A 17,972-nucleotide genomic window follows, 5' to 3' on the forward strand; every position below is an offset into this window, starting at 1 on the left:
TCAGGACTCTAATGTCTATAGCTGCTGTATAAAATATGTCAGACATTTGGACATCAAAACTACCATTTTAAATAGTGACATTGAAGAGGGCTTGTACATGACTCAATCCGAGGGTTATATCAGTGAGGGTGAAAAGAATCATGTTTGCAAACTACAAAAATCTCTCAATTGGTAAGAGCATGGAACACCAAAATGAACAAAGTCTTATTGAAGGAAGGATTTAAAAGAGGTCAAGCAGATCCGTGTTTATACAGAAAATATACAGATGAAAAGTGCGTGTATGGTCTCTTATATGTGGATGAAATGATTGCTTCATCAAGAGGAAACAGAAATTGCAAAGATGACTAAAATTCTGAGTCAGTATTTTAAAACCAAAGATCTTGGAAATGTGACAATAGGTCCAGGTCCAAAGAGAAGAAGATGGAAGCTTTGTTTTAAACCAAAGTGCAAAAATCAACTCAATTCTGAATCCGTTTGGAATGTCAGAAGACAAAGGTATATCAACCCCAATGGAATTATCCTACTTAAAGTTGGAAGAAGATGATCTGTTACCTAACATTGTATTGAGAAATACAGAAAGGCAGTGGGGGGGCACTTCTATACATAGCAACTATGACTCGACCGGACACTATATTGCACTATATGCACAACTGGCTGTTGTGTCTGTTATATTCTATTTCTAATTTATGGAAATTCCACCATACTTAATTTTGCATTCGTTGTCCTACTTGATGATCGGCCAGTTTTTTCTTCCATTACGTCATTTATTTGCAAGAAAGGTATGCCAAAGAAGAGCATTCTAAGAATGAGCAGGGAGTTCCTTTACTGAGAGGTATTAATCATAGCTTGTCATGTCTTCATCACTGTGAGATGCATTAGCCCTGGTTAATGCAGAAGAAAAAGAGTCCTTCAAAGCTTGGTCTAATTTGCCCCAAAGTCATCATTACATTTTACGTATTGATCAGCAGAAGACTTATTGACACTGAGACTATCTGCGTCAGCTCACAAAACTTCTGAAACAAGTTTATCCACTACTGAAAATGTTCAGTAGCATAAATTCCTTCTAGAAGTAAAATGATTAGTTACGGTTGCAGGTAGTCACAGTTTATTCTGTCTTCTCACAATGTCTATACGCAGATTTTTGCTCCTTGCTTCCTTTTTGGGTAAGTAATTTTGATTTCTACTTTACATTTAATGAATATTTCATGGTAGTTCTGAGCTTAGACTTAAAGGGAACCTGTCACCAGGTTTGACCAATATAAGATACGGCCACTGCCTTGCAGGGCTTATCTACAGCATTCTATAATGTATTCACTGATAGGGCTCAATAGTATCTACAGTCATGGCCAAAATTTTTGAGAATGACACCAAAATTATATTGTCACATGATCTGCTGCCCTCTGGTTTTTATTAGTGTTTGTCTGATGTTTATATCACATACAGAAATATAATTGCAATCATATTATGAGTACCAATAGGTTATATTGACAGTTAGAATGAGTTAATGCAGCAAGTCAATATTTGCAGTGTTGACCCTTCTTCTTCAAGACCTCTGCAATTCTCCCTGGCATGCTCTCAATCAACTTCTGGACCAAATCCTGACTGATAGCAGTCCATTCTTGCATAATCAATGCTTGCATTCTGCCAGAATTTGTTGGTTTTTGTTTGTCCACCCGTCTCTTGATGATTGACCACAAGTTCTCAATGGGATTAAGATCTGGGGAGTTTCCAGGCCATGGACCCAAAATCTCTATGTTTTGTTCCGTGAGCCATTTAGTTATCACCTTTGCTTTATGGCAAGGTGCTCCATCATGCTGGAAAAGGCATTGTTGGGCGCCAAACTGCTCTTGGATGGTACGGAGAAGTTGCTCTTGGAGGACATTCTGGTACCATTCTTTATTCATGGCTGTGTTTTTAGGCAAGACTGAGTGAGCCGATTCCCTTGGCAGAGAAGCAACCCCACACATGAATGGTTTCAGGATGCTTTACAATGTGCTTGAGACAAGACTGGTGGTAGCGCTCACCTCTTCTCCGAATAAGCTGTTTTCCAGATGTCCCAAACAATCGAAAAGGGGATTCATCTGAGAAAATAACTTTGCCCTAGTCCTCAGCAGTCCACTCCCTGTACCTTTTGCAGAATATCAGTCGGTCCCTGATGTTTTTTCTGGAGAGAAGTGGCTTCTTTGCTGCCCTCCTTGAAACCAGGCCTTGCTCAAAGAGTCTCCGCCTCACAGTGCGTGCAGAAGCACTCACACCAGCCTGCTGCCATTCCTGAGCAAGCTCGGCACTGCTGGTAGTCCGATCCCGCAGCTTAAACAGTTTTAAGATACGGTCCTGGCACTTGCTGGTCTTTCTTGGGCGCCCTGGAGCCTTTTTGACAACAATGGAAGCTCTCTCCTTGAAGTTCTTGATGATGCGCTATATTGTTGACTGAAGTGCAATCTTTGTAGCTGCGATACTCTTCCCTGTTAGGCCATTTTTGTGCAGTGCAATGATGGCTGCACGTGTTTCTTTAGAGATAACCATGGTTAACTAAAGAGAAACAATGATACCAAGCATCAGCCTCCTTTTAAAGTGTCCAGTGATGTCATTATTACTTAATCATGACTGACTGATCGCCAGCCCTGTCCTCATCAACACCCACACCTGTGTTAATAGATCAATCACTAAAACGATGTTAGCTGCTCCTTTTAAGGCAGGACTGCAATGATGTTGAAATGTGTTTTGGGGGTTAAAGTTCATTTTGTGGGCAAATATTGACTTTGCAAATACAGTAATTGCTGTTAAGCTGATCACTCTGACATTCAGGAGTATATGCAAATTGCCATTAGAAAAAATGAAGCAGTAGACTTTGGAAAAATTTATATTTGTCTCATTCTCAAAATTTTTGTCCATGACTGTATAACGTCCCTCCGAACGGGGGACAAAGTACCATTAACTAAATTATCTCACAACGGTGTGATCAAGAAGTAAAATGACCTCGACCATGGTACAATATAAAACCAATATTTTATTTAGAAAATGTATAAAAACAACATATATCTACTAATAAGGAAGGATGCTGGAACCATGAACGAGGGACAAATCTGCCATAGGCTTATCTCTAACATTTAGACTAACGTACTTATTAACATATCAATTCACCATATATAGCCTAGTAGCTTATACAAGGTATGATACCTATGGAGAGACTCATTTGCCCAAGTACATACACATAAAGATGCTAAACGCTATTTCTCCTAATGGTATGGCAAAAAAAAAGGTTTCTCCTCCAAATAGGCGTATAGATGTAAATTTAAAAGGTGTACCTGATAGTCCCAAGGGGATAAGCCGCGGCGTCCCTCTTCCCCGACGCGCGTTTCACACTGCTTCAGGAGGCGTGTCAGGGCAGGGGATTAGCCAGCTTAAATACAATAGGCAAGATTGTGATTGGACCCGGTACCGTTGAATAACCACGAGCAGGTGAAGTGTGATGACTAGCATATTATGCGCCGACACCTCAGTAAGGTGTCACCGTGCATCAGTGTACGGAAACCGGAAGTCCTTTCGTGAGAGCTCATTGTACGGATTCTATGTTAGAGGCAGCTTGGCGGCGCTTGCGCAGATCTGCAGGGTCCCGTAGCCATTGGAAAGTCAGATCCGCGGTCATGGGATCGGAAGCTGCAGGTCGTTGGTAAGTACGACACTGCGTCCTCCTCTCCCTAGCGACTGTTCGCCACTCTCCACAGGTCCGCGATCCACGCAAGCGCTCAGCCGCCAGGGATTAATGAAGAGCCGGGGAAGAAAAAAAGTAAGTAAAAAATGAAGGTAAAAAAGGGAAGGGAAAAGAAAAAGAAGAAAACAGAGGAAAAAAGTGAATCCCCATCAGCGTGAATGTGTCTATATGACTAAAAATACCTAAGGTATAGATTATAGCTAATGGATCATGAAATGCTATAAACACTATATATTTTGTGCACTGTCTATGTGTGCTATGGTGTGAATAATAAAGTAAATGTGACGTACCTCTATAAAAAAAAGATAAAACGCATCCCACATATCCAAAAAAGTGGGTAAAGTACTTTGTATTTCACATATACGAATCCTGATTGTGAATAACTATAGTAAGAAACCCTGCATGAATGAACTGTCCACAGCATGGTGCTCCCCAACTAGGGCCCACCATGCCGGGCCAGTCACCCATGCAGCGTACAAAAAAGGTGCTGGTGAACTAGCATGAGGCTGAGAAATACCAGTTCCCTAATATACATACTATTTCAAAAGCGTAATACAACCACATAATATAATATAAATTCCCCATCCCCCTCCCCCTCTCCCTCCCCCCCCAAAATAGAAGTGATAAATACATAGAATTAACACATGAGCAGAAATGATCATGTTATATCCATAGAAGTACCAGGTTAAACTACACCCTCCATATTCCCCTAATACATAGTATACAAAAAGCCTCAGTGGTTTCCGGACATATTTCTTCTGATATTCTTCTTTAATAACTTCCGGAGGTCATCTCACTTCCTGTTGTCCAAATGAAAGATGCTGGTACCCTGATGGTCACCTCAAAAGTAGAAAATGTGCTACAATAGAGAAAATAAAAACAAAAATTAATAAAAGCCAACAAACATGAACTTCTAAAAGAGAGTGGCTAAAATATATATAGCACATAACCCCCTGCCAAACTAGCTACCTCTAAATCAATAACGTTATTACAAAAATGCTCCAAAGCTCGAGTTTTCATTTAGGCCCTGTGGAACTACTGTACCCAATCTATAAATCCACTGGCACTCTTTTTTCGCTAATTGCTTACCCATATCACCCCCTCTACACCCCAAATCCAACATATCAATGCCTTTTATGGATAATAATCTCGAATTGCACTGATGATATTGCTTGAAGTGCCTAGGGAGGGTTTTCAATGTGGCATCGTCAAGGACAGTTTTGGCTTTGTCTATGTCAAGGCAATGTTCACGCACGCATTCTATAATGCTGTAGATAAGCCCCCGATCCTACCTGAAAGATAAGAAAAATAAGTTTTATTATACTCACCCGGGGGCGGTCCAGTCCAATGAGTGTCGCAGGTCCGGGTCCGGCGCCTCCCATCTTTTTGGGATGCCTTTCTCCTGATTGCTTCACAGGCTCCCTGGAATCACGCTCCTGTGCAGACGTAGTTATCTGCCCTGTTGAGGGCAGAGGAAAGAACTGCAGTGCGCAGGTGCTGGGTCTCTCTAACCTTTCCTGGCAACTGCGCACTTCAGTACTTCGGTCTGTCCTCAACAGGGCAGATAAGTATGCCTGCGCAGGAGCAAGCAGGAGGGCGGCATTCATAAGAAGATGTGAGGCGCGGGACCAGGACCTGTGACACCCATCGGACTGGACCCCCAGGGTGCGTATAATAAAACTTATTTTTCTAATATTTCAGGCCAATTATATAGAATTATAATGTGGAATTATAATGTGAAATATATAATGTGGTGTGTGTATGTGTGTGTATATATATATATATATATATATATATATATATATATACTGCTCAAAAAAATAAATGGAACACTAAAATCCCACATCCTAGATATCACTGATTGAAATATTCCAGTTGTAAATCTTTATTCATAGCGGAATGTGTTGAGAACAATAAAACGTAAATCGCAACTAATATCTCACGGAGGTCTGGAGATGGAATGATGCTCAAAATCAAAGTGGAAAATGAAGTTACAGGCTGATCCAACTTCAGTGGAAATGCCTTAAGACAAGGAAATGATGCTCAGTAATGTGTGTGTCCTCCACGTGTCTGTATGGCCTCCCTACAATGTCTGGGCATGCTCTTTATGAGGTGGCGGATGGTCTCCAGAGGGTTCTCCTCCCAGACCTGGACTAAAGCATCTGCCAACTTCTGGACAGTCTGTGGTGCAACGTCACGTTGGTGGATGGTGCGAGACATGATGTCCCAGATGTGTTCAATCGGATTCAGGTCTGGGGAACGGGCGGGCCAGTCCATAGTTTCAATGACTTCATCTTGCAGGAACTGCTGACACACTCCAGCCACATGAGGTCTGGCATTGTCTTGCATTAGGAGGAACCCAGGGCCATTCGCACCAGCATATGGTCTCACGAGGGGTCTGCGGATCACATCTCGGTACCTAATGGCAGTCAGGCTACCTCTGGCGAGCACATGGAGAACTGCTGCCCTCCAAAGAAATGCCACCCCACACAATTACTGACCAACTGCCAAACTGATCATGCTGAATGTGAGGACTTAACTATAGAGTCAATAGGGTGGATTCACTGGACTGTGACAATGATCCTCCCAGGGGCGAGCTGACCAGATGGACCACCCCCTATACAGGGAGCGTTAGGGGCAGACCCGAGGGAGACTATCGCCATGGCAGCTTATAAGCAAGGACGGACAAGAAGGATAACTAATGGAGAAGGTTAGAAGTGTCGGAGTTACTGAAACAAGGTAGGAGTGAAAAATGGACTGTATGGAAAATGGTAAGGAGGAAGAACATGGACTGGAAGGAGACTGTTGTGAATTCTGTGGCAGAGCTCCCTCTTGTGGTCACAAGTGGTACTTTGGCTGATTCTCTCTGTGAGCTTCCTTTGGTGGAAGAAAGTGGTACTGCGGCTTCTGAGTTTCCTTCCTCAGGTGATATGGTGAAGTCGTTAGGTGCTGCTCTATTTAACTCCACCTAGTGCTTTGATCCTGGCCTCCAGTCAATGTTCTAGTATTGGACCTGTCTCCTCCTGGATCGTTCCTGTGGCCTGTTGCTCTGCATAGCTAAGTTATTCTTTGCTATTTGTTTGCTGTTTTTTTCTGTCCAGCTTGTCTATTTGTTTTTCCCTGCTTGCTGGAAGCTCTGGGACGCAGAAGGTGTACCTCCGTGCCGTTAGTTCGGTACGGAGGGTCTTTTTGCCCCCTTTGCGTGGTTTTTGTAGGGTTTTGTGTTGACCGCAAAGTTACCTTTCCTATCCTCGCTCTGTTCAGAAAGTTGGGCCTCGCTTTGCTAAATCTTTCATCTCTACATTTGTCTTTTCATCTTAACTCACAGTCATTATATGTGGGGGGCTGCCTTTTCCTTTGGGGATATTTCTCTGAGGCAAGGTAGGCTTATTTTCTATCTTCAGGCTAGCTAGTTTCTCAGGCCGTGCCGAGTTGCATAGGGAGCGTTAGGCGCAATCCACGGCTGCCTTTAGTGTGGTTGGAGAGGATTAGGGATTGCGGTCAACAGAGTTCCCACGTCTCAGAGCTCGTTCTTGTTTTTTGGGTTATTACCAGGTCACTGTATGTGCGCTGACCTCTATGTCCATTGTGGTACTGAATTACCTTTCATAACAGTACTGGAGACCATAAGTACTAATGATTCTCAATAGAGGGAAAAAAGAAGTTCTGAGACCATTTTTTTTTCTTTGCACTGTGTTTTGCCTTTTTTTTCCCCTAGACATTTGGGTAGTTCAGGACACAGGTGTGGACATGGATATTCAGGTTCTGTGCTCTTCATTGGATAATCTCGTTATAAATGTACAAAAGATTCAAGATTTGGTGGTTCAGAGGCCTATGTTAGAACCAAGAATTCCTATTCCTGATTTGTTTTATGGTGATAGAGCCAAGTTTGTGAATTTCAAAAATAATTGCAAACTGTTTCTGGCCTTGAAACCTCGCTCCTCTGGTGATCCAGTTCAACAAGTGAGAATTGTTATTTCTTTTTTGCGTGACGATCCTCAGGACTGGGCATTTTCCCTTGCGCCAGGGGATCCTGCATTAAGTAATATTGATGTGTTTTTCCTGGCGCTCGGATTGCTGTACGATGAGCCTAATTCAGTGGATCAGGCAGAGAAGAATTTGCTGGCTCTGTGTCAGGGTCAGGATGAGATAGAGGTATATTGTCAGAAATTTAGAAAGTGGTCTGTACTCACTCAGTGGAATGAAGGTGCGCTCGCGGCTATTTTCAGAAGAGGTCTCTCTGAAGCCCTTAAGGATGTCATGGTGGGATTTCCTATACCTGCTGGTCTGAATGAGTCTATGTCTTTGGCCATTCAGATCGGTCGACGCTTGCGCAAGCGTAAATCTGTGCACCATTTGGCGGTATTACCTGAGCTTAAACCTGAGCCTATGCAGTGCGATATGACTTTGACCAGAGTTGAACGGCAAGAACACAGACGTCTGAATGGGCTGTGTTTCTACTGTGGTGATTCTACTCATGCTATCTCTGATTGTCCTAAGCGCACTAAGCGGTTCGCTAGGTCTGCCACCATTGGTACGGTACAGTCAAAATTTCTTCTGTCCGTTACCTTGATCTGCTCTTTGTCATCGTATTCTGTCATGGCATTTGTGGACTCAGGCGCTGCTCTGAATTTGATGGACTTGGAGTATGCTAGGCGTTGTGGGTTTTTCTTGGAGCCCTTGCAGTGTCCTATTCCATTGAGAGGAATTGATGCTACGCCTTTGGCCAAGAATAAGCCTCAGTACTGGACCCAGCTGACCATGTGCATGGCTCCTGCACATCAGGAGGTTATTCGTTTTCTGGTGTTGCATAATCTGCATGATGTGGTCGTGTTGGGGTTGCCATGGCTACAAGTCCATAATCCAGTATTAGATTGTAAATCCATGTCTGTGTCCAGCTGGGGTTGTCAGGGGGTACATGGTGATGTCCCATTTCTGACTATTTCGTCATCCACCCCTTCTGAGGTTCCTGAGTTCTTGTCTGATTACCGGGATTTATTTGATGAGCCCAAGTCCGATACCCTACCTCCGCATAGGGATTGTGATTGTGCTATCGATTTGATTCCTGGTAGTAAATTCCCAAAAGGTCGACTGTTTAATTTATCTGTGCCTGAGCACGCCGCTATGCGGAGTTATGTGAAGGAGTCTTTGGAGAAGGGGCATATTCGCCCGTCATCGTCGCCATTAGGAGCAGGGTTCTTTTTTGTAGCCAAGAAGGATGGTTCACTGAGACCTTGTATAGATTACCGCCTTCTAAATAAGATCACAGTTAAATTTCAGTACCCTTTGCCATTATTATCTGATTTGTTTGCTCGCATTAAGGGGGCTAGTTGGTTCACCAAGATAGATCTTCGTGGTGCGTATAATCTTGTGCGTATTAAGCGAGGCGATGAGTGGAAAACTGCATTTAACACGCCCGAGGGCCATTTTGAGTATCTAGTAATGCCATTCGGACTTGCCAATGCTCCATCAGTGTTTCAGTCCTTTATGCATGACATCTTCCGAGAGTACCTGGATAAATTCCTGATTGTGTACTTAGATGACATTTTGATCTTCTCGGATGATTGGGAGTCTCATGTGAAGCAGGTCAGAACGGTGTTTCAGTTCCTGCGTGCTAATTCTTTGTTTGTGAAGGGATCAAAGTGTCTCTTTGGTGTCCAGAAGGTTTCATTTTTGGGGTTCATCTTTTCCCCTTCTACTATTGAGATGGACCCTGTTAAGGTCCAAGCCATCCATAATTGGACTCAGCCGACATCTCTGAAAAGTCTGCAAAAGTTCCTGGGCTTTGCTAATTTTTATCGTCGCTTCATCTGCAATTTTTCTAGTATTGCTAAACCATTGACCGATTTGACCAAGAAAGGTGCTGATGTGGTCAATTGGTCTTCTGCTGCTGTGGAAGCTTTTCAAGAGTTGAAGCGTCGTTTTTCTTCTGCCCCTGTGTTGTGTCAACCAGATGTTTCGCTTCCGTTCCAGGTTGAGGTTGATGCTTCTGAGATTGGAGCAGGGGCTGTTTTGTCGCAGAGAAGTTCTGATTGCTCGGTGATGAAACCATGCGCCTTCTTTTCCAGGAAGTTTTCGCCTGCTGAGCGTAATTATGATGTGGGCAATCGAGAGTTGCTGGCCGTGAAGTGGGCATTCGAGGAGTGGCGTCATTGGCTTGAAGGAGCTAATCATCGCGTGGTGGTCTTGACTGATCATAAGAACTTGACTTATCTCGAGTCCGCCAAGCGGTTGAATCCTAGACAAGCTCGTTGGTCGTTGTTTTTTGCCCGTTTTGACTTTGTGATTTCATATCTTCCGGGCTCTAAAAATGTGAAGGCAGATGCTCTGTCTAGGAGTTTTGTGCCCGACTCTCCGGGTGTATCTGAGCCGGCGGGTATCCTCAAAGAGGGAGTAATTGTGTCTGCCATCTCCCCTGATTTGCGGCGGGTGCTGCAAAAATTTCAGGCTGATAAATCTGATCGTTGCCCAGCGGAGAAACTGTTTGTCCCTGATAGGTGGACGAATATAGTTATCTCTGAGGTTCATTGTTCGGTGTTGGCTGGTCATCCTGGAATCTTTGGTACCAGAGAGTTAGTGGCTAGATCCTTTTGGTGGCCATCTCTGTTGCGGGATGTACGTACTTTTGTGCAGTCCTGTGGGATTTGTGCTCGGGCTAAGCCCTGCTGTTCTCGTGCCAGTGGGTTGCTTTTGCCCTTGCCGGTCCCGAAGAGACCTTGGACACATATCTCTATGGATTTTATTTCAGATCTTCCCGTCTCTCAAAAGATGTCAGTCATTTGGGTGGTCTGTGATCGCTTCTCTAAGATGGTCCATTTGGTACCCTTGTCAAAATTGCCTTCCTCCTCTGATTTGGTGCCATTGTTTTTCCAGCATGTGGTTCGTTTACATGGCATTCCAGAGAATATCGTTTCTGACAGAGGTTCCCAGTTTGTTTCGAGGTTTTGGCGAGCCTTTTGTGGTAGGATGGGCATTGACTTGTCTTTTTCCTCGGCTTTCCATCCTCAGACTAATGGCCAGACCGAACGAACCAATCAGACCTTGGAAACATATCTGAGATGCTTTGTTTCTGCTGATCAGGATGACTGGGTGTCCTTTTTGCCTTTGGCTGAGTTCGCCCTTAATAATCGGGCCAGCTCGGCTACCTTGGTTTCACCGTTTTTCTGCAACTCTGGGTTCCATCCTCGTTTCTCTTCAGGGCAGGTTGAGTCTTCGGACTGTCCTGGTGTGGATACTGTGGTGGACAGGTTGCAGCAGATTTGGACTCATGTAGTGGACAATTTGACCTTGTCCCAGGAGAAGGCTCAACGTTTCGCTAATCGCAGACGCTGTGTGGGTCCCCGACTTCGTGTTGGGGATCTGGTTTGGTTATCTTCTCGTCATATTCCTATGAAGGTTTCCTCTCCTAAGTTTAAACCTCGTTTTATTGGTCCGTATAGGATTTCTGAGGTTCTTAATCCTGTGTCTTTTCGTCTGACCCTTCCAGATTCTTTTTCCATACATAACGTATTCCATAGGTCATTGTTGCGGAGATACGTGGCACCCGTGGTTCCATCTGTTGATCCTCCTGCCCCGGTTTTGGTGGAGGGGGAGTTGGAGTATATTGTGGAGAAGATTTTGGATTCTCGTGTTTCTAGACGGAAACTCCAGTATCTGGTTAAGTGGAAGGGTTATGCTCAGGAAGATAATTCCTGGGTCTTTGCCTCTGATGTCCATGCTCCCGATCTTGTTCGTGCCTTTCATATGGCTCATCCTGGTCGTCCTGGGAGCTCTGGTGAGGGTTCGGTGACCCCATCTCAAGGGGGGGGTACTGTTGTGAATTCTGTGGCAGAGCTCCCTCTTGTGGTCACAAATGGTACTTCGGCTGATTCTCTCTGTGAGCTTCCGTTGGTGGAGGAAAGTGGTACTGCGGCTTCTGAGTTTCCTTCCTCAGGTGATATGGTGAAGTCGTTAGGTGCTGCTCTATTTAACTCCACCTAGTGCTTTGATCCTGGCCTCCAGTCAATGTTCTAGTATTGGACCTGTCTCCTCCTGGATCGTTCCTGTGGCCTGTTGCTCTGCATAGCTAAGTTATTCTTTGCTATTTGTTTGCTGTTTTTTTCTGTCCAGCTTGTCTATTTGTTTTTCCCTGCTTGCTGGAAGCTCTGGGACGCAGAGGGTGTACCTCCGTGCCGTTAGTTCGGTACGGAGGGTCTTTTTGCCCCCTTTGCGTGGTTTTTGTAGGGTTTTGTGTTGACCGCAAAGTTACCTTTCCTATCCTCGCTCTGTTCAGAAAGTTGGGCCTCGCTTTGCTAAATCTATTTCATCTCTACGTTTGTCTTTTCATCTTAACTCACAGTCATTATATGTGGGGGGCTGCCTTTTCCTTTGGGGATATTTCTCTGAGGCAAGGTAGGCTTATTTTCTATCTTCAAGCTAGCTAGTTTCTCAGGCCGTGCCGAGTTGCATAGGGAGCGTTAGGCGCAATCCACGGCTGCCTTTAGTGTGGTTGGAGAGGATTAGGGATTGCGGTCAACAGAGTTCCCACGTCTCAGAGCTCGTTCTTGTTTTTTGGGTTATTACCAGGTCACTGTATGTGCGCTGACCTCTATGTCCATTGTGGTACTGAATTACCTTTCATAACAGGAGACACAGGAACACAAACTGAACGGAGGGTGAGGACTGACAGGCTGGAGTCAGGAACACGGGAAAGGCGAAGGACATGGGCAGGCAGGCAGGCAAGACTCTGGGGAACCAGACAGGACGGAGAACACGGACTGGATCTAGTAGAGAACAAAGGAGAGGAACAATATTAGAGAAAGGGTACGAGAACAGAAAGCGGACGGAGGAGGAAACTAAAGGGAGAAATGCTGGCAAGGCATGGGGCCAGAATCACTTGCAAGAAACAAATGAGCATCAGGCACGGCAAAGCAGAGGAGGCAGAGTAATAAGGCCAGCACTGAGTAGTACTTCTGGGTTGGAGTCCTCCTGGGAGATAGAGAGGACAGGAGGGAGAAATCAGGACAGACTCAGAAGTGTGTGTGCGCAACGCTGAACCCAGCGTGTGTGCGCACCTGACGAGAGGCAGAAGCCAGGCACGAGCGCAGAGAAGCAGAAGCCAGATAAGGATAAACAGCTGCGGAGGTGCGCCGGGATGCCGAGGAAGGGTAAGTATGGCAGGACTCGGGGAGCAGCAGCGGCTGCAGCGATGTGAAACTGAAACTGAAGGATATAGCAGGCAACAGATCGTTCTCCACAGCGTCTCCAGACTCTCACGTCTGTCACATGCTCAGTGTGAACCTGCTTTCATCTATGAAGAGCACAGGACGCCAGTGGTGAATTTGCTAATCCTGGTGTTCTGTGGCAAATGCCAAGCATCCTGCACGGTGTTGGGCTGTGAGCACAACCCCCATCTGTGGATGTCGGGAACTCAGACCATCCTCATGGAGTCAGTTTCTAACCTTTTGTGCAGACACATGCACATTTGTGGCCTGCTGCAGGTCATTTTGCAGGGCTCTGCCAGTACTCCTCCTGTTCCTCCTTGCACAAAGGCTGAGGTAGCAGTCCTGCTGCTGGGTTATTGCCCTCCTATGGCCACCTCCACGTCTCCTTTGTGTACTGGCTTGTCACCTGGTAGCGCCTCCAGCCTCTGTACACTACGCTGACAGACACAGCAAACCTTGCCACAGCTCATATTGATGTGCCATCCTGGATGAGTTGCACTACCTGAGCCGCTTGTGTGGGTTGTAGAATCCGTCTCATGCTACCACGAGTGTGAAAGCACAGCCATCATTCCAAAGTGACCAAAACATCAGCCAGAAAGCACAGAGATGTGGTCCCCACCTGCAGAACCACTCTTTATTGAGGGTGTCTTGATAATTGCCAATAATTTCCATCTGTTGTCTACTCTATTTGCACATCAGCATGTGACATTGATTGACAATCAGTGTTGCTTCCTAAGTGGACAGTTTGATTTCACAGAAGTTTGATTACTTGGAGTTATATTCTGTTGTTTAAGTGTTCCCTTTATTTTTTGAGCAGTGTATATACATATATATATATATATATATATATATATATATATATATATATATATATATATATATATATATATATAACAGCAAGATGCCTGAAATGGAGTGATATGACACCTGCTAAAGGCTCCATTTCTGATAGAGTGCTAAGAGGTTTTGCTTAGTTGAGCAACAAAGGGTTAAAGTGTCATGCATGACTGGCAAGTGATGGGTGGCACCGGCCATTCCCATTCTCCAATCCATCAGGTGTAGCTGGGTTTGAAGGGTAGTGACCTGCTCATACAATAGGGAAAAAAAGTATTTAGTTAGCCACCAGTTGTGCAAGTTCTCACACTGAAACACCAGTATCCTGCATCTTCCCCTGGATCTGCCAAGCTGAGTAGTATCAACCAAATGTGGAGATACGGTGGCCAGTGGCTGCTCTAGTCTGCTGGCCCAAGACTGCATGGACCAGGGCTCATCCAACTGAATGCCCGATCTCCTCTTTTCTTATTATTGCATAATACTACTCAGACAACACAGGGTGAGGGTACAATAGAGTAGCAATACTTTATTGAATCACAAACAGACAATAACATATAGAACAGTGCCAGCAAAATATTCAAGATGGTGCAAAATTATAATGTTTATTTTGCTTTGCTTATATAGCGCTATCATTTTCTGCATTGTTTTACATACATTATCATCTCTGTCCCTGATGGGACTCACAATCTAGATTTTATGTATGTTTTTTGGAATGTGAGAGGAGACTAAAGTGCCCTGAGGAAACCAACGCAAACGCGGGGAAAAAACACAAACTCCTTGCAGATATTGTCCTTGGTGGGATTTGAACCCAGTACTCCAGCAATGCAAGCCTGTAGTGCTAACCACTGAGCCACCATTGTTTCTTTTGTGAAATTCTCAATAAGTTTGATGTGTCACATGACCCTCTTCCCATTGGAAAAAATACAGTTGGATCCAAAATGGTCGACTTCAAAATGGCCGCCGTGGTCACCACCCATCTTGAAAAGTTTTCCCCCTCCCATATACTAATGTGCCACAAACAGGAAGTTGATATCACCAACTTTTTCCTTTTTATTTAGGTGTATCCATATAAAAGGCCCACCCTGTAGATGTTATTGGTCAGTAATTACAAAGGGAGCTGCCAGCAGTGCATCTTGAGGATTTTCCCAAGTATATTTCTTAGGCGGCCATTAATGACCTCATTGATAGCAACCAAGGCTGTAAGTGCAGGGATTTTTGCATGTGGCGCTCATACGCCATGCTGAATAAATTTCAATGTTTTGAAAATGTTGTCTCCATTTCTTTTTTGATCATTCACAGATCAGTAACATGTCTATCCATCTTGTGATTTCTATAATTCCACAGCTTCTTGGTGTTTTAATTTCAATGTTTTTTCAGTACACGCTGAACAGGATAAGGTGTTTGTAACCTTTTGCCATTCTTATATCTGTTGCTATTTGGTTTGGGTTAGTTTATTATATCCGATATTACATTATACACTGTGTTCCAAATTATTATGCAAATAAGATTTAAGTGTTATAAAGATTTAATTGTTTTGTTTTTCAAATAAACTAAGAAATACAAGCAGAAACTCTCCAAAACCTCACAAGTTCAATGGATGCAAGAATTGTGAAGGTAATTTCAAAGAAGGGGTCCTAGGTTACCATGTATCTTGGCCTGTTAGGAGGTTTTGGAGTTAAATAGCTTTTTTGTTCAGTGAATGTGACCTCCTAATGCTGCAAATTCCACAAATGAGCATTTTCAGTTCTTTGAAACATATCAAATGTTTAGAAATTCTACTGTGACTAATAATTTGAAACATTGCATTTTGAGTTTTTATAAATTTTGGAGATTATACGGTTATCATTGGGAGGTTTCTTCAATAAAATTTGATGTATACTCTAACAGGTGATGACTTTTATTAGACTGAGTGTCATTTGCACTGACCATTTAGGAAAATCCGAGAAAAATATCATTTGCATAATAATTTGGAACATGGTGTATATATGATTTATGCATTTTTGCTCATTTATATCAAAATGTATTGTCCTGTCAGCCGTGATATGGTATTTCAACACATACAGTAGTTCTATTTCTTACTTTAACAAATGACTATAGTACTTTTTTTAATATTTTTTCAATGCATCAAAAATGAAACTTGGAGATTGTGTAAAATGGGTTTGTCTGGGACTTTTATATTAATCCTTACCCTTAAAGGAAATGTCCAGGTTTATCACAAAAGTCTGCAGTCACCCTACTTTATCGTACACTGTCAGGATCTCCGGTGCCGGCGGCAAGACCTACTGATTATATTATATATTATGCATATGCATATTTCTGGCCACATTCCGACTAGACTTTGCTACTTTGCTCATTTCACTTATCTAGTTGTAATGTGACCAGAAGTATGAAAATTGCATAGTTGTGGTCACACGGCCGCCCAGTTTCGCCACCAACACTAGAGATTCCTGACAGCGCCGATGTGAGTGCTGTGAGGATTCACATATCTGCAGTCACATATAGTGGCCGTACAATTTCATGAAAAACCTGGACAACCCTATTAATGAGAGCATCGTAATTTGATGACTGATACAATTTAGTTTCGTATTTTACTTTTACATACTGTAAGATCGGAATAATTGTTATTTGTCCTGTTCTTTTCTAAGGTTTATGTTACAGTCAAGATTGCAGCTATAACAATCTGGTGCAGTTCTTAAAGCTCGATAGTCAGAGCAAAGATGTTCGCCCAGTATTGAAATGGAAAGATATCACCAACGTTACTATAACAATGTATCTATACACAATTGTCAAACTGGTGAGTCCTTTATGGTTCTGGATTTTAACTTTTAACTTATTTATCTTTTTCATTTATATAAGACCTTTAATTTTCATACCGCTTTACAAATTTATTTTTGGTTTGTTATGATTAATGTTAGTTTACCTATTTGTAAGAAACAAGAACTGTAGAAGTATTGCCTAGTTTCACCTAAGTGTGGACAGGGAAGATTTAAGTTATGAAGAATGTGTAACAGCACATGCTCCGCTGTATCATGCCAGTCAAAGACACAGACAGACGAGGGTCCCTGTGCAAGAACCACATATGGGCCCTTTGCATGCCAATAGCTCCCCATTACCCAGAGACTCCAGTACATATCCCTAACCATGATGTACAAAGCCATCCACAACCTGTCTCCTCCGTACATCTGTGACCTCGTCTCCCGGTTCCTACCTACACGCAACCTCCGATCCTCACAAGATCTCCTTCTCTACTCCCCTCTTATCTCCTCTTCCCACAATGGCATACAAGATTTCTGCATCCCCCCTACTCTGGAACTCTCTACCCCAACATATCAGACTCTCACCTACCATCAAAACCTTCAAAAAGAGCCTGAAGACCCACCTCTTCCGACAAGCCTATAACCTGCAGTAACCACCGATCCACCAAAAAAAACACTGCACAACCAGCTCTACCCTCACTTATTGTGTTCTCACCCATCCCTTGTAGATTGTGAGCCTTCGCGGGCAGGGTCCTCTCTCCTCCTGTTCCAGTTGTGACTTGTATTGTTCAAGAATATCGTACTCATTTTTATTATGTATACCCCTCCTTACATGTAAAGCGCCATGGAATATGGCTATAATGGGGCTATAATAATAATAATAAATAATAATACAAAATTCCACTTGCTTAAGGGCTCGTTCATCAGATTTTCTCCTTTGAGTCCAATTTGTGGTTTTCACAAATATCATCATTCTTACCTATGATATTCTATAGTGCTGTGCATATATCCAGCTTTTTGTGTTTTGTTGGACCAAGTGGTACATGGAAAATATTGGAGACATGTTCGATTTTGATCCAAGTGTCAGATCAAAATCAGCAATACAAGTTTATGGTTTTGTAAAAAAAAAAAAAAAAAAAACGGACCTGACTTGGATGACATCTGAGTTTGGTCAAATTTTCATGGACTGTCAGAAAGAAGAAGGTGGAGAAACTTTTTTTTCTCTCCACCTACAAGAAAAGCAGATTACACTTGAACCACACTTTGATAAAAGTCTGATCAGAATAATTGAGTTTTTTTCTAGTACGTGGAAAATGCTGACATTTCAATGAATCCTAAGAGATGGAAATTATCTGTTATCTCTTGGGCCCCTGTGTGGCTGCACCATTGGTGCCGCCCCTGATGCCAATATCATATCTTGTGGACCAGACATACTGTAAACAGGAACGTGGATGCAATAGCACA

General features: G+C 43.3%; 1 protein-coding gene across 1 annotated transcript in view; it reads left to right on the forward strand.

Moving 5' to 3' along the window:
- Positions 1 to 1,123: 1,123 nt before the first annotated feature.
- Positions 1,124 to 17,972, forward strand: part of LOC138648629 (5-hydroxytryptamine receptor 3A-like) — a 28,405-nt gene continuing 11,556 nt past the window's right edge. Inside the window, exons 1-2 of the mRNA XM_069738416.1 lie at positions 1,124 to 1,163; positions 16,398 to 16,546. Coding sequence (XP_069594517.1) covers positions 1,124 to 1,163; positions 16,398 to 16,546 — 189 coding nt within the window. The remainder of the gene's footprint in view (positions 1,164 to 16,397; positions 16,547 to 17,972) is intronic.

The sequence above is a fragment of the Ranitomeya imitator genome, chromosome 9 (assembly GCF_032444005.1).
Source record: "Ranitomeya imitator isolate aRanImi1 chromosome 9, aRanImi1.pri, whole genome shotgun sequence".
Classification (NCBI taxonomy): domain Eukaryota; kingdom Metazoa; phylum Chordata; class Amphibia; order Anura; family Dendrobatidae; genus Ranitomeya; species Ranitomeya imitator.